This window comes from Drosophila suzukii, assembly GCF_043229965.1.
Source record: "Drosophila suzukii chromosome 2 unlocalized genomic scaffold, CBGP_Dsuzu_IsoJpt1.0 scf_2c, whole genome shotgun sequence".
NCBI lineage: Eukaryota > Metazoa > Arthropoda > Insecta > Diptera > Drosophilidae > Drosophila > Drosophila suzukii.
The window spans coordinates 10,559,121-10,586,998 of record NW_027255896.1 but is presented as its reverse complement, the minus strand read 5'-3'; the positions used below and the strand labels follow the sequence as shown (position 1 = coordinate 10,586,998).

The window sequence follows — 27,878 nt, the reverse complement described above, 5'->3', positions numbered from 1 at the left end:
ACTGTATCGGCTCGGCTTATGCTCCAATGTGGGTCACCACTTTCTCCAGGGCATGATGTTGGTCGCGGCGTCTCTGGACAGAGCGCTTGTAGATCTTTACAACCTTAAGGAGCACTATAACCAGGAGTAGTCCAACGATGAGCTTCATGGTCTTGTTGACATCCTGAATATCATCTTGGTGGTCAACGATCTCTACTGTGTTAATCACAATGGCGGTGCTGCCGGCCACTTTAGACGTTTTGCTACCCATCTTGGGGTCCTTAGGCCATTCACTTGGTTCACTAGTTATTTTCGTCCTTCGGGATTTTGCTGGTTGACTCCCTCCAGATTGTGGTCGATCGCAGGACCGGTTATCGGGACTTTCTCCTGGGTGAAGTTGATCCTAGGGAAACGTCAAGACATCCTTCTGGACACCAGCCTTCTTCCAGTCGTGGTCTGTGTTGACGGGAGTTGCACTTCTAGACCACCGTCATGGAGAGATCAGAACAATTTCTCTGTCTTTCTCCATTTGGCTGGGGTCTTTTATACCGGACTAGAGCTTTCGCTAGCCCCCATATTGGATGAATTAACTAGGTGTTCCCACCTAGGGGTACTGTTTCTCCATTTCCCCTATTTTAGGAGTCAATGGCCGGCTGGTGCACTTTGCCACCTTACTGGATTACGGTTACGAGCAGGTCGATCGTGGTCGTTGTTCTGGCCACGCGACACCCATGAGTTGTCGAATTGTTTTTGCTGTTTTGCTTTTATCAATCGCAGTGATGTTAGTCATTACGGCCCCTACCCTCAACTAATGGCAGTTGTTTTACCGGGGTTAATCTTGGTATGGGGAAGGGCGTACGTAACAGCATCCCCGATGTAAATTTGGGCCCTTTAGCAGTCGTGTCGCTGAGGTGGCCATCAGCGCCAGTGTATGTAGCTAACACAGTTCTAATTAAATTCTATCTGCTACTTAATTTAAAAGAAGTCATCCCGCGAAAGTAAAATTTTCGCCGGTTGCCGATGCCAGAGAAAGGTCTCGGAAGCCGGACTGGTTCAGGCCAGCCAGAACAAACGAGGGAGTTTTCTGGCTATGTTCCACTAGCCAGGGCCTGGCCAAGATTTTGGTGGAAATTATGAAGCCGATGTTGTATCGTTAATTTTTTATTTATTTATTTTATCACCACAATTGTGGAGTACATATTTTAGATGTAATATATTTATTTGATTTGCCGTATATTAAACTTAATATTCTTTACATAATACTTGTTTTATTAATTAAAGTAGTTCTCGGAAGCATTTAATTAACCACGAGTATTATTCTATTATTATTTTTATAAATTGTCCTTTGGGGGTGTTCTTCCAAGCAAGTCTTGACTAAAACAAAAAAAAAACAAAATCTTTACGCTGAATTTCTCAGTCTAGACCAATGGTCGGGTCTAGGTAGTCTAGGGTGCACTTAAGAGAGCTCTCCTAGGTGGGGACTGGAAGCACCAGACTCAATCTTGTTCATATCCTTCTCTGGGACACTTGTATTCGCCGGGCGGTACGATTCCGCGAATGTAGATTTATAATTGACTAGCAATACATGCCGCGAAGTAGTCATCAAAAATTACAAAAATTGGCAGATTAAAAAAAAAAAAAAATGAGATTAAAACCTTTAAAAACGTGTCGTTTGTCAATCCAATTTGGAGAAATAAAGTATTTTCTTATATCATGTATGACAATTTTAATTGGGCGCTTCATTAGTATGTTTTTGCTGTTTTAAAATATGTTAGCAAAAATCTATATCAAAACTAAAATACTTCAAAAAAATTTCGATTAACGTATTGCGTCTCAGTCGTTTTTGTGAGTGCATTGGTTCCAAAGGTACTGCAGCTTCGTTAATAGTTTGGGTTTTGGGGGAAAAAAAACGACACAACAGAACAAAATTAAGAACTAAGATGATTCTAGGGACTGATAATGGCATCCATAAGCTGATCCATTCTGCAATCATAGTTTTGGTCAGTTATGGGGCGGGTGTTGTAATGTGTGGCATCCCAGGGAAAAATGGTACGAAAAACACGCGAGAGTTTGCTGTGCGGGTTGTTGAGAGGCGTGTACGTGTGTGATTATTTGGACACTTGGTACATATCCCTATTTAACCCAAGCTAGCTTCTCTGGGACACTCGTATTCACCGAGCGGTGGATGATGGGTTTCTTTACCGTGAGTCAAGGTGAACCGGTGAATGTAGATTTTTCATTAACTACCAATCCCCGCCGCGACGTAGTCACCGAAAATTAGCAATACATTGCATATTGGAAAAAAACAAGGAAGAACGCTATAGTCGAGTACCTCGACTATCAGATACCCGTTACTCGGCTAAATGGAGATATGCAAGCAGCAAAGCGAGATTAAAATGCGCCACCTACCTGCGGTAGACAGATTTAAGTGTTATGGGCGTTAGAGTGGGCGCGGCAAATTTTTTTTTGAGACCAACACATTTCAGTAAAAATTTTTATTCTAGCATCAAAACTGTAGGAGCCACAGTTTTGGGCGGTTTGTGGGCGTTAGAGTGGGCGTGGCACTCTGCTGAAACAAACTTGCGTTGCTGAGAAGCTCAGGAATCCAAATCTCAATAGCCTAGCTCTTATAGTTTCCGAGATCTCAGCGTTCATCCGGACAGACAGACGGACAGATGGACAGACGGACAGACGGATATGGCTGGATCGACTCGGCTAGTGATCCTGATCAAGAATATATATACTTTATGGGGTCGGAAACGCTTCCTTCTGCCTGTTACATACTTTCCGACGAATCTAGCATACCCTTTTACTCTACGAGTAACGGGTATAATAATGCTGTAATCAAATTTTAAAATTAAAGAAAATGGAATAAAATAAAAATAAATAAATAAAAATAAATTAATTAACTAAAAATGGCTACTCTAAAAGCAATTAGAGACACATATGATAGGGACATTCATTTTAATGAAAGAATTCTGCAATTAGTTTCACCAACATCAGTAAGAATTAGAAAATTTATATATTGAAACATTTAGTTTAGATACTTCTCCACTAATTCATTGCACAAGCACCCAAAAGGGAATTGTCCTATCCACCATCCCAGGGGTACAAGTTAGATCAGTAGTAGACGAACACCCAATACTAGGTAGAACAATAGTAATGATGGTCTTTAAGAAATAATTCATCTCCACAATATAATGGAATGGAATGAATTATATAAGCAGATAAATAACATAAAAGTTGACTTTGACAAATCATATAAGTCACTTACTCAAAACAGGCCAATTCAAAAAATACCATTAAAAAACATGTGGAAATTCTAGTAAAATGCTTTAATGAAGCACGAATACTAATACATGGCCAGAGAGAAAAATTAAATCAAGATCATTGGTCCCGAGTATCAAAATTTTTGATCAGACTACGACCTAATTTAATATCAATCAAACAAAAGTTTAAGTTGGACATATCAGTACCGACTATACTTAACACTTCCCTAGCAGTTGAAACTGGTGATGAACCGGAATCCACAAAACAAACTGACATTGACCAAATAGAATCAGAAGACCTTACAGAAACAAATCCTAATATAGAAGAGCAAGATTTAAATAATCTTACTATTCCAGCTGTTTTAATGTCAGATCTGGATAGTTCTGCAGATTCCGATGATAGTTCAAGCATAACAGAAAATAAAATAAGAAACAATATAACAATGGCACAATATATTATTGATTTTATTAATACAGCATCCAAGCTTATACCAGTTTAAGATGGTAAAGCTGAAAACTTAACAAGTTTTATTGATGCATTACAAATAATAGAATCAATAAAAGGCGAGCACGAACAATTAGCAGTTTAAATAATAAAAACAAGGAAGAACGCTATAGTCGAGTACCTCGATTATCAGATACCCGTTACTCAGCTAAATGGAGATATGCAAGCAGCAAAACGAGATTAAAATGCGCAACCTACCAGCGGTAGACAGATTTAAGCGTTATGGGCATTAGAGTGGGCGTGGCAAAATTTTTTTTGGATCAATCGATAGGTATTGACAAGACCAATACATTTCAGATACAATTTTTTATCTAGCATGAAAATTGTGGGCGTCACAGGCTTGGCGGTTTGTGGGCGTTAAAGTGGGCATGGCAAACTTTTTTTAGGGCAATCGATAGGTATTGATGAGAACAATACATTTCAGTCAAAATTTTTACTCTAGCAACAAAACTGTAGGAGCCACAGTTTTGGGCGGCTTGTGGGCGTTCGAGTGGGCGTGGCACTCTGCTGAAACAAACTCGCTATGTTACTTCCCCGCTGTCCAGAGTGCAATAACGATGTTACATTGGCCCAGCTTCGCGCCTCGGATGCTGTTCGCTGTTCTTTTTGTGCCACCGCGCCTATCATACTTCTTGCGTAGCCCTACCGGACGATGTGCTCAAACTCTTATTAAATCCAAACATACTGTGGCAATGTGATAGCTGTTTGGTTGCGAATGACTCGCATTCTAAAATTGATGAATTCGATGATAAATTGAAAGCCCTGGAGCGCTTATATCAGGGCCTTAATAATAAATTCTTGGAGGCGTTCCCCCTAAAGATGATGCATTGAATCAGAATTTAAATGTAAATCCCAAACCTCGTCTACCGAGGCCTTCCAACGTAGCTGCAGCTCAATAAATTCTTATACAGCCAATATATTGCTGATATAGAGTATAAACTAATTACCAATTCTAATTCATTCTGGCACTTTGTCAATTCTAAACGAACAACCTCCTACTTTCCTTCCCATATGTCATATGAAAGTCTTTCAGCTTCTTCGGATATTGGGGTCGCTAATCTATTTGCTAAGTACTTTGCATCTAACTTTGAACCGAGCTCGCTGTTGAATGACGATGATTCACTCAGTGCCATTGCCACGATGCTAAATATTGGGTGCTTAGATGTTACTGATTTGGACTGCTATATGGCGGCTGAGAGTTTTAACGACTCTGGAAAATTAGACTGCGATGGCCTTTCTCCATTTATTTTGAAAAACTGTATAGGTGTTCTTTGTGAGCCCCTAAAAATTATCTTCAACAAGTCTCTTTCCACTGGCGTATTTGCGCATAGATGGAAACTTGCCACAGTTTCTCCTATATTCAAGTCTGGTTACAAAAATATTGTTTCAAATTATAGGCCAATTGCGAAGCTAAGTAACGTCTCAAAAATGATTGAACGAATTGTAGCTAAGCAGCTAACTTTTCTTGCTGGTCGGATCATCAGTCCTAACCAACACGGTTTTATGCCTGGAAGGTCAACTACCACTAACTTAGCTACGTTCAATCTTTTTTGCATCCACTCGTTTATCAGTCATCATCAAGTTGATGTAGTCTACACAGACTTCGCCAAAGCATTTGACAAAGTCTCCCATAATGCTTTATTGGCAAAATTGCAGAAGAAGATTTCATTATCAATATTAAATTGGTTTAAATCTTATTTAGACGGGCGGATTTATAGAGTAGAGTGCAATGGTGTTTTCTCAAACCCGTATGTGGCAACTTCTGGCCTTCCTCAGGGAAGTGCATTGGGTCCGTTTCTATTCATCATCTTCATAAATGATTTAAGCTATTGCATAACAAATTCTGAATTCCTGTTGTTTGCGGACGACCTTAAAATATTTAGGTCTGTGAATTCAATCTCCGATAGTGAACTTCTTCAAAATGACCTAGTACAGGTGGGAAATTTGTGTTCTCGTAATAATTTGCCTCTGAACGTGTCAAAATGTTTCTACGTTAGGTACAGCAAACGATTGATTAATGTCCTCAGCTCGTATTCCATTAGTTCCCATATTCTTTTCTTAAGAAATGAATCACTGGACCTAGGAGTTATGTTTGATACCAAATTAACTTTCATTGATCACATAAATTACATAATTGTTTGTAAAACGAAATTACATAATTGTTTGTAAGACGAAATTCCACGCAATTTAAAGATCCGTACACGAAACTAAGCCTATTTTCTTCGTTTATTAGGTCTAGATTGGAGTATGCTTTGTATGTCTGGAGTTCGACTGGTACTACACACATCAATCGTATTGATCGTGTTAAAAAAAAATTCCTATCTTTTGCCCTTCTTTCTCTAAACTTTAATGACCCGGTTCCCTCTTACTCTGCGAAATGTCGTCTGGTGCACCTTTCTTCCCTACAAGAACGTAGAACAACTAGCGCACTAGTTTTTATTTGTGACCTGCTGTCTTCCAAAATAGACTGTCCTGCATTGCTGAGTAGCATAAGCTTTTCCGTACCTGGTAGTTCTTTAAGGTCATTTGAACCTTTTTTTATTCCGGCCTATAGAGCTAACTATGCTTTTAATGAGCCTCTGTGTAGAGCCTTGTTCTACTGGAACAAACTTCCATCTCTCATGCGGCTAAACCCATGCTCCTCCAGAGAATGAATTAAGAAAACCCTTTACAATTACCTTTCGTCCCTTAGTATTTAGTTTAGTAATAGACAAGTAGCCAGTTAAGGTACCAACTGTTGGCGAAAATAATAAATAAAAAAGTTGATATAGATATCGCTTCGGATCTGTCCGTTGAAGGTAAATCTAAACGGAAGACAGACAAAACTGCAATGGCGAAACTAATAGAAATGGACTCTGAAAGAATGAAATTTAGGCAGGATATGCTTGCTCTGGAAAGGGAGAAGTTTATGTTGGCCATAGAACTAGACAACCGAAAAAGCGCTTGGACAACGATTTGAAAACACTGGAAGTGAAATTAGCGAATTTTAAAGATGGAGTTTGAAATGAAAAATAAATCTTAAAAAAAAGATTTTGTTTATTGTTCAAACATCAGGTGGTACAAGTTATTCCTTTTATTTTCGGCGGCAACAGAATTTCGGGTATTTCCTCTTTCTGGTTCATTGCTGTTCTAGAACTTATTTAGATGCTCGTGTTGGTCCGGTATATCGTGATCAGTCAGCAAAATGTTATAAATTACACAGCACACCATAACCCAATCGCAAAGAGATACCTGGGCTGAGATGTCGGCTAGCGAAAGTGGGTAGGCAGATTCGCCTGCAATCCACTGATTTCCACAAAAATGTTTTTTAAGGTGCTTTCCAATTATTGAATTTTTAAAAATTTTAGAGTCGTGGTAGCAACCGAGACTTCCTATTACAACATTTCGAATTCGGAGTTTGTGGTCACATACAGCTTGCATCTTTACAGAATATTTGCGATGGCGCGAGTTATACACTTCATGCTTTTTTGGAGGCTTTTCAAATAGTTTTATTTCGCTGCCATCAATATAGCCAATGCAGTAGGGCCAACCTTTCATGATTTGGTTTATGAAACTTTCTCCTCGCGTTCTTCTCTTTTAGGCCTTGAAAGTCGCAAAATGGCAGTAAACACTCGTTCCGTGAACGGTGCTAACGTCCAACCATCACCGACCCCAAATATTGTAGAGATTTTTCTTACGGAAGAGCTGTTCCCTGACGAGTCCAGTCGAAACAAAACTATTGCTAGTTGCAAGTCATTTTGGTTCCAGTCGATTAAAATATTACGTGGTTTCTTATTAGATCCAACAAAATTAAAAACTGATCTTTGGACACCCTTAACATTTTCTTAAAACGTTCATTACTAAAAGAGCTCACCTCAGGACGTTATCTCGTCAATCATGGGATTTTTAATCCGAAAAAAGTCTCATCTTCGAAACGACTGAATAAGACTAATATCATAACTAAGGGTCTACATCATTTCTTCAATTTCTTCAACCACTTGATCCCTCGGACTAGCATTTACAATTGTTTAAATTTATTTACGCAAAAAATGTATAGCTCTTTTACCTATACCTTCAGTCATTTCAATATCAAGCACAGCATTGTTTATGACCCATTCCACCATTATATCCTTTACACTTTTACGTGGAATTTTGGGTTGTGCTATGCAGACATATATAGGGTGGCCCATCTAGCGTTTGCTTTTTGAACTATCGATCATTTTGACTTTGACATTTCGATTGTCATTGTCAATGTGTCAGATATTTAGTAGAAGGTTTGCGGTTTACGAAATGGTTAAGTTTACGCTCGAAGAAAATTGGGAAATATTGAAAACTTCCTTCCAAAGTGGAGAGTCCGTTTTTTGGGCCGTTTTTCTTTGAAAATGAGGAAGAAGCCGCCGTAACCGTTAATGGTGTCCGCTATCGCGGAATGTTGGAATTTTTTTCATTCTTTCTTTCCCCGAATGGAAGAGGAAGACATAAACGACATATGGTTCCAGCAGGACGGCGCTACGTGCCACACAGCCAACGTCACAATCGATCTTTTGCGCGGTACGTTCGAAAATCGCATAATCAGCCGAAACGGCGATGTCAACTGGCCGCCACGCAACTGCGATTTGACCACGTTGGACTATTTTTTGTGGGGTGCCGTGAAGGATAAGTGTTACGCCAACCACCCAGAGACGATTGACGACTTAAAGCACGAGATTGAAGCCATTGAGGGCCATCGAAAATGTGTTTAGCAATTGGGTCGACCGAATGGGCTACTGTAATGCCAGCCGAGGCAGCCATATGAACGAAGTGGTGTTTCATACATAAACCGCAATGTTGAGGCTATCCAATAAAAAAAAAAGTTGAAAAATATAAACTCGTTGCTTTTTTATAGCGATTTTAAAACGCAAATCTTGCGTAGGCCACTCTTTACAACACTTTCAGCTTTACATTTTTTAACAAATACATAAAGCAATACAAAAACTTAAAAGTTGGCTTTCTTTTGTACGTTAATTTCCTGCAACAATATTTTAAAATAAATGCGTTCACAATTCTCGTCTGGCAAACTTACAAAGTTTACAAAAATATCTTAGAAGTCATGAATTCTGAAAATTGGTATTGACACGAAAAGAGTTGTAAATCGTTTTGGGTGACACAACATAGGTGCACTTATAACCAATTTTTCCAAAGAAACTATGTGTCGAAAACCACGTTTGACCCTCCGCAATTGCAAAAGAAAAATAATTTTTTTTTTCCTTAAAATTGCCCATTGATTCCGTTTCGACGTTTTGCACGTCCATATCAATGTATCAATTTTAAGATATTTTTAACCAAATACTGAATATTTTTCTTTTCAAACAGGGAGGGTCAAACCTGATTAAAAAGACAAAGTTTCTTTGGCAATATTGCTTAGAATTGTCCATAGATTACATCACTTTTTTAGCTTTCTATTTTATGATCCAAGAACTACCGTCATTCTTCTTGGGGCACTTTCAAAATATTGTTTTGTAATCTAGTGTAATCAGCTGCTCTAAGCGAATATTGAAAGGAAATTTGTTATTACCTTTTAAATTACGAAGCTTCGCTCTCGCTTGCTCGTAGTACGATGGGGCGGTATTTCGACCATATTCCCTTCCCTTAACGCGTTCGTGTGCCAAATGGATCGTCGCGGGCCGTGCAAAACGATCCCCTATTGTCAAGGTTGTCCGTCGAAAGTTATGTCATTGTTGTTAGCCTACTCCATATCAAGGTTTTGAATTCTTTTTCCAAAAATACTGCTGTTCTTCATTCTACTTATGTACTTAAACAAGAAATATATATATATTTTATTCCAGAGGCATGCGACGTCTTCAACAACAGTGGAGAGACCAATCTTCTCTAGTTGCTTATCATGATTCGCACTTTGTCTATCAATTCGATTTATTTTAGTGTATTTCAATACATTTTTATTGTTTTTAATTTCATTTTTTCTCAAATTGATTTGTATGGGGCTATCGGCCTTTGCCTATGCATAAGTTTACTTTTGATTGGTTTGAATAACACATTTCTATTGCATCATTACTTTTCCCAAATTATGCTATTTGTCACTACTCCTCTGAGCGGATGGCTCGTACATCTTAACAGACATCACAGTATGTCGAATGTCGCTCTTATGGTTGATCCCCACCACGTTCTTTGATTTCACTGGCAGCGGTGGTTCGGTCCTCCTCTCTTCTCTAATCGGCTAAGGTCTTTTATACCAGACTAGAGCTTTTACTTGACTGCCGGTATGCCCTTGCTTGCGTTCCATTAATTTCTTGACTTTCATAAGGTCGCTTCCGGTAGAGCAAAACTCTGGTTTCATCTCCTGTGTAAATAGTAGTCAAAATCGTAGTCTTCTACCTTGTCCTCTATTAGTTGCCAGTACCATTAGTGGCTGCACCTGCCAGTAGTATATGGAATTCCTTAAAGACTTGTTGCCGGTTTGTTCCTTACAACTCTTGCAATCGGTCGACGCGGAACAGGAGGCTTTCAACTGCCATACCTTTTTCTTGGCCCCCTTCATTTATGTAGTTGGGCTCTCGTTTTAGGCCTCCTCTTATTTAAATAGTTTTTCACTTCGTGCTTATTAGTAAAGGCACGCAATTTTTAATATTTTTTCACATCTTGCTGCTTAATAAAGGCACGCCATTTTCAATCCAATTTGAGCGGCAAAAATTAAACAACAAATATCCCTTTCTAGGAGTGTTAGCAGCTTTTACTCAATTGGGTTCCGCTAAGCTACTGTCTGGACACAGTTCAAAGCTAACGTAATATAAAAAATACCTATTGTTACTATGTGGTAACTCTGTAATCTGTAGCTAACGCATCGCAACTACTGTGTTCTAGTGTTGCAAAAAGCGTGGCTTATCAGCTGACCTACCGCAACTCTTGCAGTTCTTGCACTTGATTTTGGCACGCACCGAACGCGTCTTTTTCTAACACTTATCTGCAACCAAATTCAACCGTTTAATCTTCATTCTTTTACTGCGCCCAGTGAACAATAACAAGCTCGGGAGCGATCGAACATTTTGGCGACCGTGACAGGACGCAGTCAAAAATGGACCTGTGACCGTTTTGCCCTTCTCCAGGTAGTCGATGTAGATCACACCTTGTCTTGTGAGTCCCAAAAAAAGGTGGCCATCACCTTTCCGGCCGATGGGACAGTCTTCGCCTTCTTCGGAGCAGGTTCGACGGGTGGAGCCCACTGTTTTTACTGTTCCTTGGTCGCTGTTGTGTACCAGTGGATCCATGTTTCGGCGACGGTCACGAAACGACACAGAAACTCCTTCGGATTGCGCTTAAACAGCGTCAAACACTACTCTGAAGTGGTCTCACGGTTGCGTTTGTTGTCCGGAGTGAGCAAACGCGGCACCCATCGCGCCGACAGCTTTCTCATGCCCAAAATTTCATGAGGATATGACCGACGCGGTCTTTTGACATGACGGTAGGCATGTATCTCGCGTATCATCAATCGGCGGTCTGCCAATACGAGATCGTGGATTTTTGTCACGTTATCCTCCGTGGTAGCCGTTTTCGACACCTGGGCGTGGCTCATCAAAAACCGACGTGCGACTACGTTGAAACTCGTTAAACCAATTTTTGACGGTCGCCATCGAAGGAGAAAAGTCACCGTACACAGCATGCAAGCGTTCTTTGATTTCGCTGTGCGATTTCCCTTCCAAAAACAAGAATCGAATCACAGACCGATATGGCTCTTTCTCCATTTTTGTAAAATCCGCGGACACGTTCGATTCCACACGCAGTCAAAACAAAACTACGCGTCCGATTCGGCAGAAATTTCTACAGTAGCCGTCAACCAGAATGTTCTACACGAGAGTAAATTTCTCTAGCGATAGTGACGCCATCGGGCGTTGAGGCTAAGTACTTATCGGACCTCCCCTCGTAGATTTCATTTAAGTGTCTATCGCATCGCACCGGGAACCAACGGGCGACTTCAGCGGCAACGAAACATCGAAGAAGTACATCATCAACGGAATCAACGGAGAGACATCAGAAGCATTGTCCGCCTATTTGAGCACAGGTCAACCACACTCCGGATCATCGCTGGACCACCAAAGCGCCCAGGATTACATAACTCCTCATCCCTCTCCCAATCAGCGATTTGCAACAACGTGCCGTGGCCAACATCCACACAGCTAAGCGGACGAAGAACTACGTTGCAGCGCACACACACACACACATACACACTGCATACTCTTTATTTATCTCTGTCGCCTTATTCGCATACCACTGAAAATAAATCTGTGCATGCATAAGCTTTACCGTTGCTCAGGGAGCTTTTGCTGAAATTTGTGTATACGCATTTGTCAATTTCTAACGCCGAGCTGAACTTTAGGTTTTGATTCCCTCTACTCAACTCAAAGGAAACAGCTTAATCTCTGGACTGCATTGTACAAATTCTCGAGTCATACTTTCAACAGCAATCTCAGTTGCAAAGCAGAATCGTAGAGTTAGATTTCGACGATGACGGACGCGACGTAGGCGAAATGTTATTTGTAGAAACAAAAAGCAAATTAAAATCACCTATCAACAAACTACGGCGCTCTAGCTTCTACTACTCTAGTTTTCTCAACACAACTACAAGCACGCACCACTCCCGACTGCCGAGTTTAAAGTTGCCACACTTCGACGGTACCTACAGCAATTATAAACGATTCGAGGGCGCATTCATAAATCTTGTACACAGTGATCCATTTATTCCTGAGATCGACAAATTCAATTATTTGTTAAATTGTTTGTCAGGACCAGCACTTAAAGTAGTAAGGGCGTATCAAGTATCAGACGATAATTACTCCAAGGCATTTGATCGACTTAAGGAGCTTTAATAGCGTACTTATCTTTCTAGACTCCATTACCAATCTGTTTAACCAACCAGCGATCGTCAAGGCAGATGCGGAAGAACTTCAGTGTCTAATCGATACATCGTCAGCTATTTGAGGGTCTCTCTTATATTTGGGCAGTGCGAATGATATTATGAATGCGATTATGATCACCCTGGTTCTCTCAAAGGTCGCCGTCAAAGTCATTTGTTACTACCCAGGCCAGCTGCGTTTACTGCAACTCAGCTAACCATACATATCTCTCTGCAAGTCCTTTGCTAAATTAAACTTAGCTTTACGGAAGGAACACGTAAAAAGGCATCCCTCTTCTTCAACTGTTCACGAAAATCTCACACCGTAGACGAGTGCCCGTCGAATTCAAGGTGCAGGGTCTGCCCAACGGCACATCACACTCTTCTACATGAATTCTCAACCAAACAAGATCATACCGCATCTATCAGAGGTATTTCAACGGTTTCGCATCATAGTCAGGCAGCAGCTCTTCAGCCAGGAGCCCCACAGGTTTCTCTTCTAGCACGTACCGCAAGAAAGAGTCTCATACCAACAGCGGTAGTCCAAATCAAGGATGGAACCGGTCAGTTTCAGTTAGTATGAGCGTTGTTAGACTCAGGGTCGGAGTTAAACTTGATCACGGAGGAGACTGCCAAACGTCTGAAGTTATCAAAATGCCGCGTCAGTCAAGCTATCAGTGGTATTTCGGACACCTCGTGGCAAATCAATTACAACGTACACACCACCCACAAATCATGAGTTTCGGACTTTAAAAGGACATCGAATTTCTCAGTGATCGCATCCATTTGTGCACAGCAACCTAGTAGCGGCCTTGATGTCACCGAATGGAACTTGCCAGAGGGGATCGTCCTAGTTGATCCAACTTTCTATCTACCCAGAAAGATAGACATTCTGATCGGAATTGAAGGATTCTACGAAGACATCCGAGTTGGAAAGTGCACGATGGGTACAAATATGCCCACGCTCATCAATATGTGCTTTGGTTGGGTTATTGGTGGAAGTTTAATGTTACCTACTACCTACCTACATCTCTAGATGAAATTGTTTCACATTTTTGGAAGGTAGAGGATTATCAAACGCCACGACAAACGTCTACCGAAGAAGAAAGGGTCTGTGAACAGCATTACGAAACCACCGTTGCCATTGGTTCTGACAATCGCATTACAGTTCGACTTCCATTTAAGGAATCACCGCAAGCATTAGGTCAATCGTACGACACTGCCGCCAAAGGTTTCTTCCTACTTGAACGTAGATTAAACAAAGATGCCTCCTTAAAAGAATCTCATGTTCAATTTATACGTAAATACATTACCACAGGGCACATGTCACTCATGAAAAGCATTGATAAAGGGAAAGCTCCATTGCTTTATTCCCCACCACTGTGTGCCGTAGCAGAGCTTGACCACAAAACTACGAGTAGTGTTTGATACCAGCGCGAAAACGTTGAACTCAATACTTACAATACAATACCATCCAACAAGACTTAATTACGACACTTCTTTCATTTCGCCTCCATCGTTACGCCTTATCAGGTGACATCTCAAAGATGTACCGTCAATTTTTAGTCGACGAGCGGGACAGAAATTTCAGCATATTCTCTGGAGAGAGAACGATACTGACATTCTACAGGTATATCAGCTGAATACGGTAACCTACGTTGTCTCAGCATCTCCTTTTCTCGCTATTGGTATTTTGCTTCATATAGTCAATTTGAACGAGCTAGATTATCCTCTCGCAGCCACAGTAATACGAACCGATCTATATGTAGATTTTTTAACAGAAGCAGATGATCTGCACACCGCACTACAAAAGAAATAGGAAGTCTCAAACCTACTAGGTAAGGCCGGATTGACGATGACCAAATTCAATAGCAGTTCATCAATATTGGGCAATTCATCAGACGGCAAGGTTTCAATGCAGCTGGAAGAATTAAAATCAACGAAAATGCTTGGATTAGCATGGCAACCATCTGACGATGTATTCATTTTCCAATTCAAATTCGACTTCTGAGACTTCTACTAGACGGACGGTCTTTTCTGAAGTATTTCGGATATTCGACTCGCTTGGACTTACCGCCCCCATCATCATGAATTGCAAAATGTTTATTCATGATCTAGTTATGCGGAAGCTTTCGTGGGATGAACTGATTCCCAACGATCTTGGTATCGTATGGGGCAACTTGAAAAACAGTGAACAGAGAACGGAAAAACTGCCACGTTTTGTATCAACCTTACACAAATACCAGAGTGGGCTTCACGGGCTTGCAGATGCCTGCAAACGTGGATACGGATGTTGTCCTTACGTTCGCAGTGTAATCAATGGCGTCGAAACGACCAGCTTACTAGTTGCAAAGTCAAGACTCGTTCCGATTCAACCCTTGTCGATCCCAAAGCTGGAACTCTGGGCAGCGGCACTGCTTAACAGAACGTACCAACTTAAACACAAGCTCAAGCCTTACATCTCAAAGGTATATTTTTGGACCGACGCAAAGACCGTTCCACAGTGGCTTGGAATGCATTCATCTCAATTGCCAACTTTCGAGTCTGACAGGATCTCTGAGCTGCAGTCATACACACACGACGTCGAATGGCGCTACGTATCAACAAGCAAAAATCCCGCAGACACCATATCCCGAGGATGCTCAGTAAAGGACCTTCAGCACAAAATGTGGTTCACGGGACCCGACTTCCTGAAAGGGTCGGAAAGCGAATGGCCATGCCTGCCTAATCCATTGAATCCACCCCTTTATGATAATCCTTCGAGTAATATTGTGATACCTAGCGTTATAGATGATCTTATCAACCGATTATCATCATACTTTCGTACTTTGCGTACCCTTTCCTTTGTTTATCGAGTGTTTAACAGGATCCCTGCAGCTAGAAATTCAACTGTTCGAGAGGTAGTTCACGTGTCGGCGAACGAGCTAAATCATAATCAGCAACATCGCTTTACCAGGTTGTACGCCGAATTCATCCATCGTTCCACATTACACGCAGGAGCGAGGGTTTTGCTTTCGTTACTTCGCGAGGAGGTTTGGAATGCACTCACTGCTTCCACTACAAGCCTCGTCTCATGTCACACATCATGGGAAATCTCCCTTCGAATCGACTGTACGGCGAGCGCCCATATCTGGTGTCAGGAGATGAGTTCTGCGGGCCCTTCCTGACCTCGTACAAAATTCGATGCAAGCCACCCTATAAAACTTACGCTTCAATCTTTGTTTGCTTTGCGACGAAAGCTACCCACATCGATCCAGTTTCTGAGCTAAGAACTAATTCTTTCTTGTCCTGCATTCGAAGGTTCATTGCCCGGCGTTGATAGCAGCAACACATCTACTGGGACAATGCAAAAAACTTCGTTGGAGCTACCAACAAAATTAAAGAGTTCCTAACTGCGTTACTGGAGCCCGAAGGCATCAACCTCCTGGAGTCGCTGCAACGCAAAACTGCAGCCGTGCGTGTTCTGCAGAGAGCTTCAAGGTAATAGAAAAACCCGAAAAGAAGAAAGATGCTAAAAATCGCAGGCGTCCAAAAACTGAGTTCGCCGAGTCGAAAATATCTGATATCGATAAGTCCCCTGCAAATGCTTTACGGAACACTGCCCAAAAAAGAACGCCTAAGTTATTTTGAAGCAGATGCTAAAGAAGTGGTTGGTCTTTTAATGGATGCAAACTTAACCAAAAATCAATATTCACTGATTCGACGTTATGTCAATTCGAAGCTTCCGCACAACTTGTTAGCAAGCTATGATAATGTTTTACATGCTAAGAAATTTAGCCATCCAAGTAACGTTAAAGTAATGGAATCGGATGCTCAAGCTAAATTATAAAACCCACTTGATCATACAGCATCACGTTTATTAAATCTTCAAACGGATGTTGTCAATGAAATCAAAAGCGTTTCAGTGAAGACACTCACCTTGATTGAAAAATGGGGTTTTGGATGGTAGCACAGGTCATAGCGAATACAAGCAGGTTTTTCAATAAAAATTCGGAGACAATTTAATATTTGTCACTTCTTAAATGCTTCTCCAACTGGTGACATAGTCGCCAAACCCAATAATTATATGGAAGAAACCATCATGAAAGGCCATCATCGACTCAGTTTTGTAGACCAATAAGGTTTCAATTAAAAAAGTAATCTACTCAATTGGTGATGATAATGAGGAGAATTATAAAAAGCGCAAATAGAGAAATTAGTTAACACAACTTTTGAAGGAAATTATCCAATTATCTCCAACTCACAATGGTGGACGTTAAAGTTTGCAATGTATTGAGTGGAACGTCTTCAACAAAATGTTATATATGCGAAGTCAAGCCAATTGAAATGAACAATATAGAAAACTGTTAGAGCAAAAAAGTTCACAAAAAACGGTTTGTCACCTCTACACGCTTACATACGATTTTTTGAATATTTTCTCCATGTATCATATCGTTTAGACGTAATATCGTGGCAAGTCAGATCTGCGATTGATACAGACAATCTGCAGATACAAAAACGCAGGATCCAAATGGGGCTAATAGTTGACAGACCAACGTTTTGTGGTAGTGGCTAATAAAACGATGGAAACACGGTTATGTTATTTGATCAACAAATGTTTTTAAAACAATTATTTTCACGATTTTATTTATTACTTATCATTTAAATACAAATAAATTAAAAACAATGCACTTAAAAATTGCTTTTACTTTTAATTGAATAATTTAATTTACATAAATAGCTGTGGAAAGGCGTAGGGGCTTATGACCATGCCCATTTTTTGAAAATAGTATTCTGGTAATTTTATAAGCATACGGTTAAAATTATAGACCTGTAAGTCAAGCGCAACTATTTTTGTCGCATACTTCCATACAAGTCCGACCACTGTGCAGCGTCGGCCAGAAAGCTGATCTAAATTGCATTTGCGTTAATTTCAACAAATAGTATTATTAAAAGGTAAGCTCATAGTTCTTGGTTTATGGAAATTCACGTCAATTTACCTATTAACAAAGGTCACCGTCACCAACAGCTCGATACCGGAAGCGTTGTCAATTTTGCAACGCCGTTAAAGTTACAAATCCAATTGTAAGTACGAGGACCAATATTGGCTTTAACAAAATACAACAAGTGGATCCGGCTATACAGACTGACATGGATCGTTATGTTAAAATCAAGCGAAATAAACCGAAGCTAAACTGCCCCATTAAGAGCCGTGAACAACTAGGGACATCTTATAACAACAGATTCGCCCTATGCTTCCGTGCTTCTTAAAAACCGGATTGATTCGCATGTGTTCCATAAATATAGCTATCGGACTCACCATCCGATTTTTGAATACTTTTGAAAAATAGGGCAAACGGATAGATAGGCCCTGCAATCGTTATTTTTTAGAAATTGGTAAGATTTTCGTCGTTTTCCATTGTGTTGGAAATGTTGATGTCATTAAAGAGCTATTGGTAATGTGAGTTATAATGATTATTAAACGAGGTAGAAGAATTTTGACGAATTTAGGGTCAATTTCATTTATACCAACGGTATTGATTTTTAAGCCAATTGGAGCAATTTAAAAAAGCACAGTCTGCTGGTGCACAAAGCAATTAAAACAAAAATAAATGGAATGTTCAACGAATGTTTTTATTTATGTAAATTCGCAGTGTAAATCTTCCTTTTCGTCCTACGGATGCTTCGCCAGTGAGAGCCGGATTGGGATTCTGGTAGTTTTGATAAAAAGATACTTCTATTAGTACAACGTAACCAAATTCTTTTGGCCCGAACTTACTTTCATTGCGAGGACACGCCCGGCAGGATGTCCATGTAGGGAGCGTAGTTATACTAGGCATGTTCCTTCAAACTGAAATCCTCTAGTGGATCTCCTTCAGCACTTCAACTATTTTGCGGGCTTTCCCTGTTGTGGTACTGCTTCCTGTCGGTGAAGTCCGACAATAATATACAACAGCTTGGAATAGGAGCTCTTTTTTATCTGCGCTGACCTCCTGCAGTCGATTTTTGGGTTTTCCTTCCATTTTAATTTTATAATTTCCACACCGCTTTTGCACGAACACCGCCAAAGATAAAATTTCTTATTCTTCGGGCCGCGGCTAACGGCGTTCATTGAAATTCACTCGCTAAATGTGGTATATTTTCTGGCATTTCCCTAGCTCATCTAAGTACCGCGCTGAAAAAGGATTTAGCCTGATATCGTACCTATTTTATTTCTTATCTCGAGTTGATGATTCGATTTCTGTCATTAAATACACATATTACTAGTAGATCGCGTTACAACCTTTCTTTATGCAACATATCTTTGTAGTCGCTATTAATGAATTCAAGAGGCGGAGCCAAAAATTCAGCCATTAAAACTGTACGCATAGAAACCGAAATTAGTTTGTAGTTTGTGATCCGCTTGTGTCACGCCCACTCTAACGGCCACAACGCTAAAGTCTGTATAGAGGTAACATTTTTAAAGATTTTCGGTAGTTGATGCACTCAGTTCAAACATTTGGCCATTATGCGGTTATTCCACGGCATTGCTTAGCTCATTCACTACAACATTTATTAGAGGCTTAAAAAGGGACAAAGCAGGCATGGTCACATTAGCATTTAAACGTTTACTTTAAACTTTAAAACTTAACTAACTTTAACTAGATGATAATTATGAACTTCTAAATAGGTACAAAATTATAGGCAATTAATAGTTTCTTCCTGAATGTTATTATATAGCAAGGTCTTCATTAATAAGTAGCAGTGTTATTTCTTGGTCCCAACAGAATAGATTAAACGCTGCTTGGCTGCAAGAAGCTGAAAAAAACAGGCAAAAATCATAATATTCGTTTTTATACTCGACACTGCAGCTCTAATGCTCTTAAATGATCAAAATTTACTTTTAAGATACAATTTTGCTCATTGGCCTATCGGTGCAAGTATTAAATTATAGAGGAAATTTTGTCAATTTTGCTCGTTAAGTGCCGATTAAAGCTTACATATGTCTGTCTTGCTCGCACTTTCGTAAAATTGTATAGTCTAAGGAAAAATTGCTTTAATAAATGAGCCGAACAATTGCATGGAATAACTGCATTACGACACCAAGCAATTCTTTTTACGCGCGGAGCCCTATTCCCTGTTGGGCTTTAAAACGAAATAGCGGCCATAGGTAAATCTATTATAACAATAGACAATTAAAACACATGCAAGACAAAATACAAATAGTCAAGATACGTATAATAATACTAATTAGCTGCTAGTCTAGGATAATATTATTGATTTATGGTGGTAGTCGAAGTTAGGTGATATAATCTATTATAATCATTGAAAAGTACTCAAAAATTCTTCATGCATGACGTAATTAGACCTACACCCTGCAAGCAAAAGGGCGATATTTCTATCGCCTGTCGTCCAGGAGTCACTTCTTAGTAACTTCTGCGCGATAGAAAGACGATAGTACACATTTTACAAAAACAAAATATACATGTGTCGCGTAGAAGTAACTTTTAAGTCACTTCTGCGCGATAGATAGACGATAGTACACATTTTACAAAAACAAAATTAATGGAAAAAAAAACAAGACATAAAAAGAGGTCGCGGTAATTTTCCGTTACCCCTTTTTTCTGAAAATTGTTTGGCCTTTCTTTTGACCCACGCTATTATTTTGCGCCTGAGCGTCATTTCGTTGCGCGATTTGTCTGTGTACAGTGCGGTTTTGTATCAATTTTGTGCGTTTTAAAAATATTGCTTTGTTTTTTCTAAATTATATTGATTGCTTAACATATTTAAATATCCCCCTCAACAAAGGGTGCGAAATTAAGTGCTTATCGTAAGCTGTACGATTATTTAAAGCTATTTACGGACAAGCTAGCTGTGGACATTACTTGGCGTGTAACTGCGGATCCAACGATTCTCAACATATTTCATTGTAAAAGGTAATGTCTTCTAGTTTATTTTTACCTTGACTGAGCAAAAAATAATTTTGGTTTCGGTTTCCTTTAGAAATGGTTATTAATAAATTTCTTATGTCGACGGAGCTGGACCTAAATAACATTGATCAGCAAAATTTCCTACATGCCAGTGACCTTGTATACAAGCGGACAAATCCCTCATAAATATAAATGAAAATATTGAAAGTATAAAAAAATATGTTTTTATTCAAGTTTTTCCAATTGGGAAAGACTCTTCTGGATATCTTCTACAAGCAAATGTAAAGTCACTTCGGAGTGACTTCCAGAAGTGACTACGGCGACACTTTTAGAAGTTACTTCGGCGATATCGCAATCGGATCGCGGAAGTGACTCCCATCGGGAAGAAATGTGCCACTTCGGCGGCACTTCTATGAGTGACTTCGGCGACACTTCCAGAAGTTACTTCGGCGATATCGCATTCGGATCGATATGCGATATCGCGGACGATCGTTTTCATCTTCTTGAAGACACTTAATAGAGCCTTCCGCGATAGAAAATGCTTGCAGGGTGGCGCGCAACGCTCTGAAGCCTGACTTTTCTCTGTTTTGCACTGATAATCTCTGCCGCAGCAGCAAAAAAGCGCGCCGAAGCTGAGTAAAAAAGACCCGAAGTCCCATGACGAAGTCATACGAACATCTTCGTTATATAAAACCAGTGGAATATAGTTTCTAATAAATGTATTTGGCACATTAAAGTGTAGGCTACCGAGTAACTCGGTTCTCCCCACTTCACCATAAATAAGATTCCGAATGAACGAGGTCCTAGCATAGGTCTACGTTTTGCTTATAAGAGTAAGTTAAATAAAGGTAGTATACGAGAGTAGGATGGTACTACCAGGGTTATATTACAGTAATTTTCCTTAAGGAAATATTAAAAAGTTCTTGGTCCAGACTCAATCCAGACTATATGTACTCCGCATTAAGGTCTTCAGACACGAGGGCAGTACTCAAGAATTGTTCGGACTAATAAAATGATCAGTGTTGGGACTTACCTATATACTTGTATCTAGGTAGGTACCTGGAAACAATTAAATGGTACCTTTTACTTTACCTAGGTATACAAATAATTGGCTACATTTTTCCTTACCTAGGTACAGATTTTAATACACCATCATTTCATTACATTTCATTTTATTATACCCGTTACTCGTAGAGTAAAAGGGTATACTAGATTCGTCGGAAAGTATGTAACAGGCAGAAGGAAGCGTTTCCGACCCCACAAAGTATATATATATTCTTGATCAGGATCACTAGCCGAGTCGATCTAGCCATGTCCGTCTGTCCGTCTGTCCGTCTGTCCGTCTGTCTGTCCGTCCGGATGAACGCTGAGATCTCGGAAACTATGGGAGCTAGGCTATTGAGATTTGGCGTGCAGATTCCTGAGCTTCTTACGCAGGGCAAGTTTGTTTCGGCACAGTGCCACGCCCACTCTAACGCCCACAAACCGCCCAAAACTGTGGCTCCTACAGTTTTGATGCTAGAATAAAAATTTTAACTGAAATGTATTGTTCTCATCAATACCTATCGATTGACCCAAAAAAAAGTTTGCCACGCCCACTTTAACGCCCACAAACCGCGAAAACTTGTGACGCCCACAATTTTCATGCTAGATAAAAAATTTTAACTGAAATGTATTGGTCTAGTCGATACCTATCGATTGATCCAAATTTTCCACGCCCACTCTAACGCCCATAACGCTTAAATCTGTATACCGCCGGAAGGTGGCGCATTTTAATCTCGCTTTGCTGCTTGCATATCTCCATATAGCTGAGTAACGGGTATCTGATAGTCGAGGTACTCGACTATAGCGTTCTTCCTTGTTTTCTACTCATGTCGTCAGATAATAAACAGTTAAATCCGACTGCGACATTGAAATAAGCAAAACTCGGCCATACTTAATTTTATGTTTGTTTTGTCACCTTAGCATTGCAATTTTCACATATGCGCAAAACAAAATATAAATTAAGAGAAAAAGAAAATATAATTGAGAAAAAGTTGCCATTAATATTAAATGCCAAGTTTTTAAGGCCGGACGGCAAGTGCGTGTTGTTCCTAAATAAACCAATAAAAATCAATGATAAATCGACAGGAAATCTGCACAAACACCTTAAGGTAAGCCAATATTCGTTTTTTTATATGTATGTATATGTACAGCTGCGGCAAAAAAATAGCACCAATGTGTAGGCAATTCTTCTTTGTGCTGCCAATTGGTCATTTTTTTCAATATTTTTATTCTGTTTGTAAGGGTAAGTAGGGTTACATATCTATTAACCAAAATAAATAAACTAAAATTACGCCCACAATGCGGATGGTTTTTAAAATTTCGATAAGTTTACCAAAAAAATTGGCAAAGTTTTGCGGCAACAAAAATAGCACCACTTAAAGAAAAGGCTTAAAAAACTTAAAAATACGCGATTAAAAAATTTTTTTTTATTGAAATGTATGATTTTGTACATTTTAAGGTAAAAAATATTCCTGAGATTCCTGCGCAGCGCAAGTTTTTTTCAGCAGAGTGCCACGCCCGCTCTAACGCCCACAAACCGCCCAAAACGGTGGCTCCTACAGTTTTGATGCTAGAATACAAATTTTAACTGAAATGTATTGTATCAATACCTATCGAATGATCCACAAAAAAAAAATTTGCCACGCCCACTCTAACGCCCATAACGCTTAAATCTGTCTACCGCCGGTAGGTGGCGCATTTCAATCTCGCTTTGCTGCTTGCATATCTCCATTTCCCTTTGGTCCCATTAGCTGAGTAACGGGTATCTGATAGTCGTGGTACTCGACTATAGCGTTCTTCCTTGTTTTTGGTTTATAATCGTGGTAAAGCTTCCCAAATAAATTTATTTCTTATTACGCATAAAATAGCTTCATAATTTTTAAGCTATCAATGTGAACATGTTGATCCTGTATGGGTTTAAATTGTGATATGGTATCATCATTATAGTACGAGAACATGCCCATACCATGATACTTGCTTCTGATGTGAATTTTAAGTTTTTTTCATCTAGACATAAGCAATTTTCAGCTGCCAGACCATAAAAGAAAAAAAGGTTTCCTTTTTATTGTGGGCCTTATTTAAGACTCGTCCTTCAAATTCACCCATGCTCTGCAGTCTAGGGAGATTTTGTTGAACGTCAAGCGCATAAATTTTGTTTATGTACGTTATATCCAACTTTTTACGTACTTACAAATATTACAAAAAAATTCAACTTGATAAAACTGGACCTACTTGCATTCACGCACATGACTTTTTAACAGTTACGGGGTCAATGCGGCTTTCACTCTGCGTGCTATTCTTTTGTGTTCTTGTTTGAGGTAACTACTAAACATTATTTTCAAGAATTCGACGATTCTCATTATTAGTGTTATTTTTGTTGCCGCATAATTTTTCGACTTTTTTGATAAATGTATCGAAGTTTTAAAAACCTTCCGCATTGTGGGCGTAACCACTTTTATTTTAGTTAAACGATATGTAACCCTAATTTCCCCTACAAACAGAATAAAAATATTGCAAAAAATGAACATTTTGTAGCACAAAGAAGAATTGCCCACACATTGGTGCTATTTTTGTTGCCGCAACTGTAGGTTGTCAAAAAAGTCCTGCGGTACTTTTACTGATAGGTTACAGGAAGCTCGCTTCCCTATTGGCAAAAAACTAGGAGAGTCAATTTTCATAGGACTCTCTCGTGGTCAACTTCAGACTACCAAGCGCAGACTACCGAATCGAGCGCTGGGACATAGGGGAGCAGCTCATAGAGGATGATTCCCTGCCAATCCCACCAAACACACAGAAGAACTTTCCTGGCCGTCAATCTAGGCTTGGCCACCGCCTGGGCCGCTTCAACGCTTTTCGACCAAGACCGTTTGCGCCTTACGTTGTCGTAAGTGACCCACTTTTCATCGCCAGTCACCATGCGCTTTAATAACGCGTCGATTTTGTTGCGATTCCGAAGCGATTCGCATGAGTCGATACGGTGAAAGATGTTTTTTGCGTCAATTCGTGCGGCACCCATACATCGAGCTTCTTAGTGACTCCCAGCTTCTTCAAATGGTTTCTAACGGTTTGACGACTCATGCCGAGCTCTTGATCGATGCTACGGCTGCTCTCTGATGGTCTCTTTCGATCAATTCAGCGATTTTATCGCAATTTTCGACGACGTGGCGCATCTTCGACCACATCTACACCAGAACGAAAACGTTGAAACCATCATTGTGCGGTGGAAATGGACACTGTATCGGGTCCATAAACTGCACAAATTTTATTGGCGGCTTGAGATGCATTTTTGCCTTTGTCGTAGTAGTACTGTAAAATATGCCGTATTTTCTCTTTATCTTGATCCATGTTTGAGACGCTTAACTCACGAACGACTTTAAAAAAAAGTGAAAAAAGCTTTCCAAAAAGGTATATCATGACCCGATGCGACGAATAAAACTAGAACTACGCGATTGCAGTGACAACTAGCGAAAATACCGCAAGACTTTTTTGACAACCTAATATATGCAAATATTATTTACATATGTACATATTTGCGAGTTTTATCTTACTTTATTATTCATGAAACCAACAGGTATTTTGTACGCGCAAAAATGCCGTATGCACGCGCAAAAATGCCGTACGTTTCTACGAAATAAAAGTCGGTTTCATAAATACATAGTTGTAGTGATACGTACACTCCTGATCATATTAATAGGTACACACATCAACTCTGACTTAAAGGTAACAAAATAAAGATTTATTCATTGTTTCAAACTTAATATTTGTTTTCATTGGTTATTAAACTATTTGTTTTTAATAAAATAAACTTAACTGTAACATAGGATAATAATATAACATAAAAGAGATCATTTTGTGTTTTATTAAATTAGTATTTTCTTACTTAGTATGCAGGGGTGTATCCACCCCTATTTGGCCACTACTGCTATTCTTTTTGGCATACTTTTAATAAGAGCCTGGCAGGTCTCTACTGGTGTCTCACACCACAGTTTTTGGACACCTTCCCATAACTTTTGTTTATTTGAAAATGAATGCCTCGCCATTTTTTTTTAAGTCTCCCCACAAGTTTTCAATGGGGTTAAGATCGGGGGATTGGCTTGGCCACTTCAGAACGTCAACTTTTTGGTCCTCGAAAAATTTAGATAACAGCCTTGATGTGTGTTTTGGATCATTATCTTGCTGAAATACCCAACGTAATGGCATATTTTCCTCAGCATACGGTACCATAACTGTTTCCAATATGGATTTGTACTCTTCAGCATTCATTTTGTTCGTAGTCTGATAAATTGGACCTACGCCGTACCAGGAGAAGCAACCCCATACCATTCATTGTATTGCCACCTCCATGTTTGACTGCTTTTTTTGTAAACCGTGGATGGAATTCCTTTCCGTTAGGGCGTCGAACATTCCTTTCACAGTCATTTCCAAACAAATTAATCTTGGTTTCACCGCTCCCTAATATGTTTCTCCATTTTTTCTCCCCGGTGCATCCTACCCAGTCTTTGTGGTCCCTTGCAAAAGTTTGCCTCATGGTGATATTTTTTTTGCGCATGTTGCACTTTTTTGGCAATTCTTCCTGGTAGGTTGGCATCTTGTAGTCGTCTTCGGATAGTTGGAGCACTAACTAAATTCTCAATTTCGGCTGCAATAGCCTTCGATGACTTAAATGGGTCCTTTTTGCTCAAAGTTACTATGTAGTGGTCAAGGGTTTTTGTTGTTTTTATTGGCTTCCACAAGTTTCCTGTCTTGGTTTTTTTTCTAATGCATTTTTAACAAAATTATGAGACCTGTCCATTAATTTGGCGATGACTCGTAAAGATTTGCCTTCTTTTTTCAGACTAAGAACCAATCGAGCTTCTTCTTTAGTACAATGAGAATTTCGACCCATTTTTTCTAAAAAAAAAATAATTATTTAATTCTCGGTATTGACAGGAGCTATACTTAACTTACCTTTAGTTACCAAAAGATCACTGGTTACAAAATAATTCACTCGATACTTGTGAGAAACGGAGACTGTACCTATTATTATGATCACACTGAAAACGTATCTGAAACACAAAATGATCTCTTTTATGTTATATTATTATCCTATGTTACAGTTAAGTTTATTTTATTAAAAACAAATAGTTTAAGAACCAATGAGAACAAATGTTAAGTTTGAAACAATGAATAAATCTTTATTTTGTTACCTTTAAGTCAGAGTTGATGTGTGTACCTATTAATATGATTAGGTGTGTATATATAATTATTCATGCCGTGTGTTTCATAAATATGAACATACAATTATTCATGCCTATATATCTAAACAATAAGCCTTAATAATTAAAAAAAAAACTATTCAACAATTTTAGAGTGTTCATCCAAGCAATTACTCGGAGTACGAGGCCATGAAAGCTAAGACGGATAAGGAACATCAACAATTTTTTTTTAATCGTTCTCCGGTTCTCTGAGTTCAGCCCAGGTATTTAAATGAATAAAAAAATGTAATAACTCAATATATAATAATGTGTGTTTATTTTAATATATACAGATCAATGGGAAAGAGTGCGACTACTTCGTGACGGTGATGCTAGCAAGTTATCACGTCGAGAAAACATCTTTTAAGGAGCTTCTATTCTGAAATTGGTGGATGTCCTGTTAATGTAACCAGAAAACTATTAAGTCGATGTTTAATAAACACACTCCTTTTGTTTGATCAACAGCTGGTATATATATTTAAAATTAAATGGGTTCCATTGCGTGATTAGAAGAAGTTAAACTTATTTAAACGTTGGCTCACTGAACAATGTAAAGAACACGAAGGAAATTTTATAAATGAAATTATTGTCACTAACGATTCTGAAGAATTTTACGATTCAAATATAGTCAAGAGATAAAAAAGATATGGATCATGGAAAATAAAAATTAGAGGTTTTGGCATACCTAAGTAAACATGACAAAAATTTAACAGCGTTACATAAATATAAACTCGTCTTGGATGTTTTGCAAAATACAATACAAAGGAAAGGGAAACAGGCTGGGGGACAAGTTTTTCGAAACATTAGTAATGTTATAAAAAAAGACAACATTTAAATTGATTTACATTTAGATTGTTATGAGAAAATAAAAAGAAAACGTTAAATATTTTCAAAACGACTTAAACCTAGACCTATTTTAAGTTGAATTGTTTGGCAATTTAATAAAACAAACCAACAAATACAAAAAATTATTAAAGTTAAAATAAAACAATATTTTTACCTTTACCTAGGTACTGGGAAAACAAAGTATCTTTGCCTTACCTAGGTATTTATTTGTGCCCAATACCTTCATTTTACCTAGATAAAGAAAAACAG

At 39.1% G+C, this 27,878-nt stretch overlaps 2 protein-coding genes across 9 annotated transcripts in view; both read left to right on the top strand.

Moving 5' to 3' along the window:
- Window positions 1–27,878, top strand: part of LOC139354073 (monocarboxylate transporter 9-like) — a 253,639-nt gene that overhangs the window by 116,601 nt on the left and 109,160 nt on the right. The gene's annotated exons all lie outside the window — the stretch shown is intronic.
- On the top strand, window positions 281–27,245 carry LOC139354074 (uncharacterized). Its single transcript, XM_070998325.1, has 3 exons — window positions 281–22,658; window positions 26,898–27,007; window positions 27,077–27,245. The coding sequence occupies exon 1, from the start codon at window positions 14,593–14,595 to the stop codon at window positions 15,781–15,783; it is 1,191 nt and encodes a 396-aa protein (XP_070854426.1). The 5' UTR covers window positions 281–14,592; the 3' UTR covers window positions 15,784–22,658; window positions 26,898–27,007; window positions 27,077–27,245.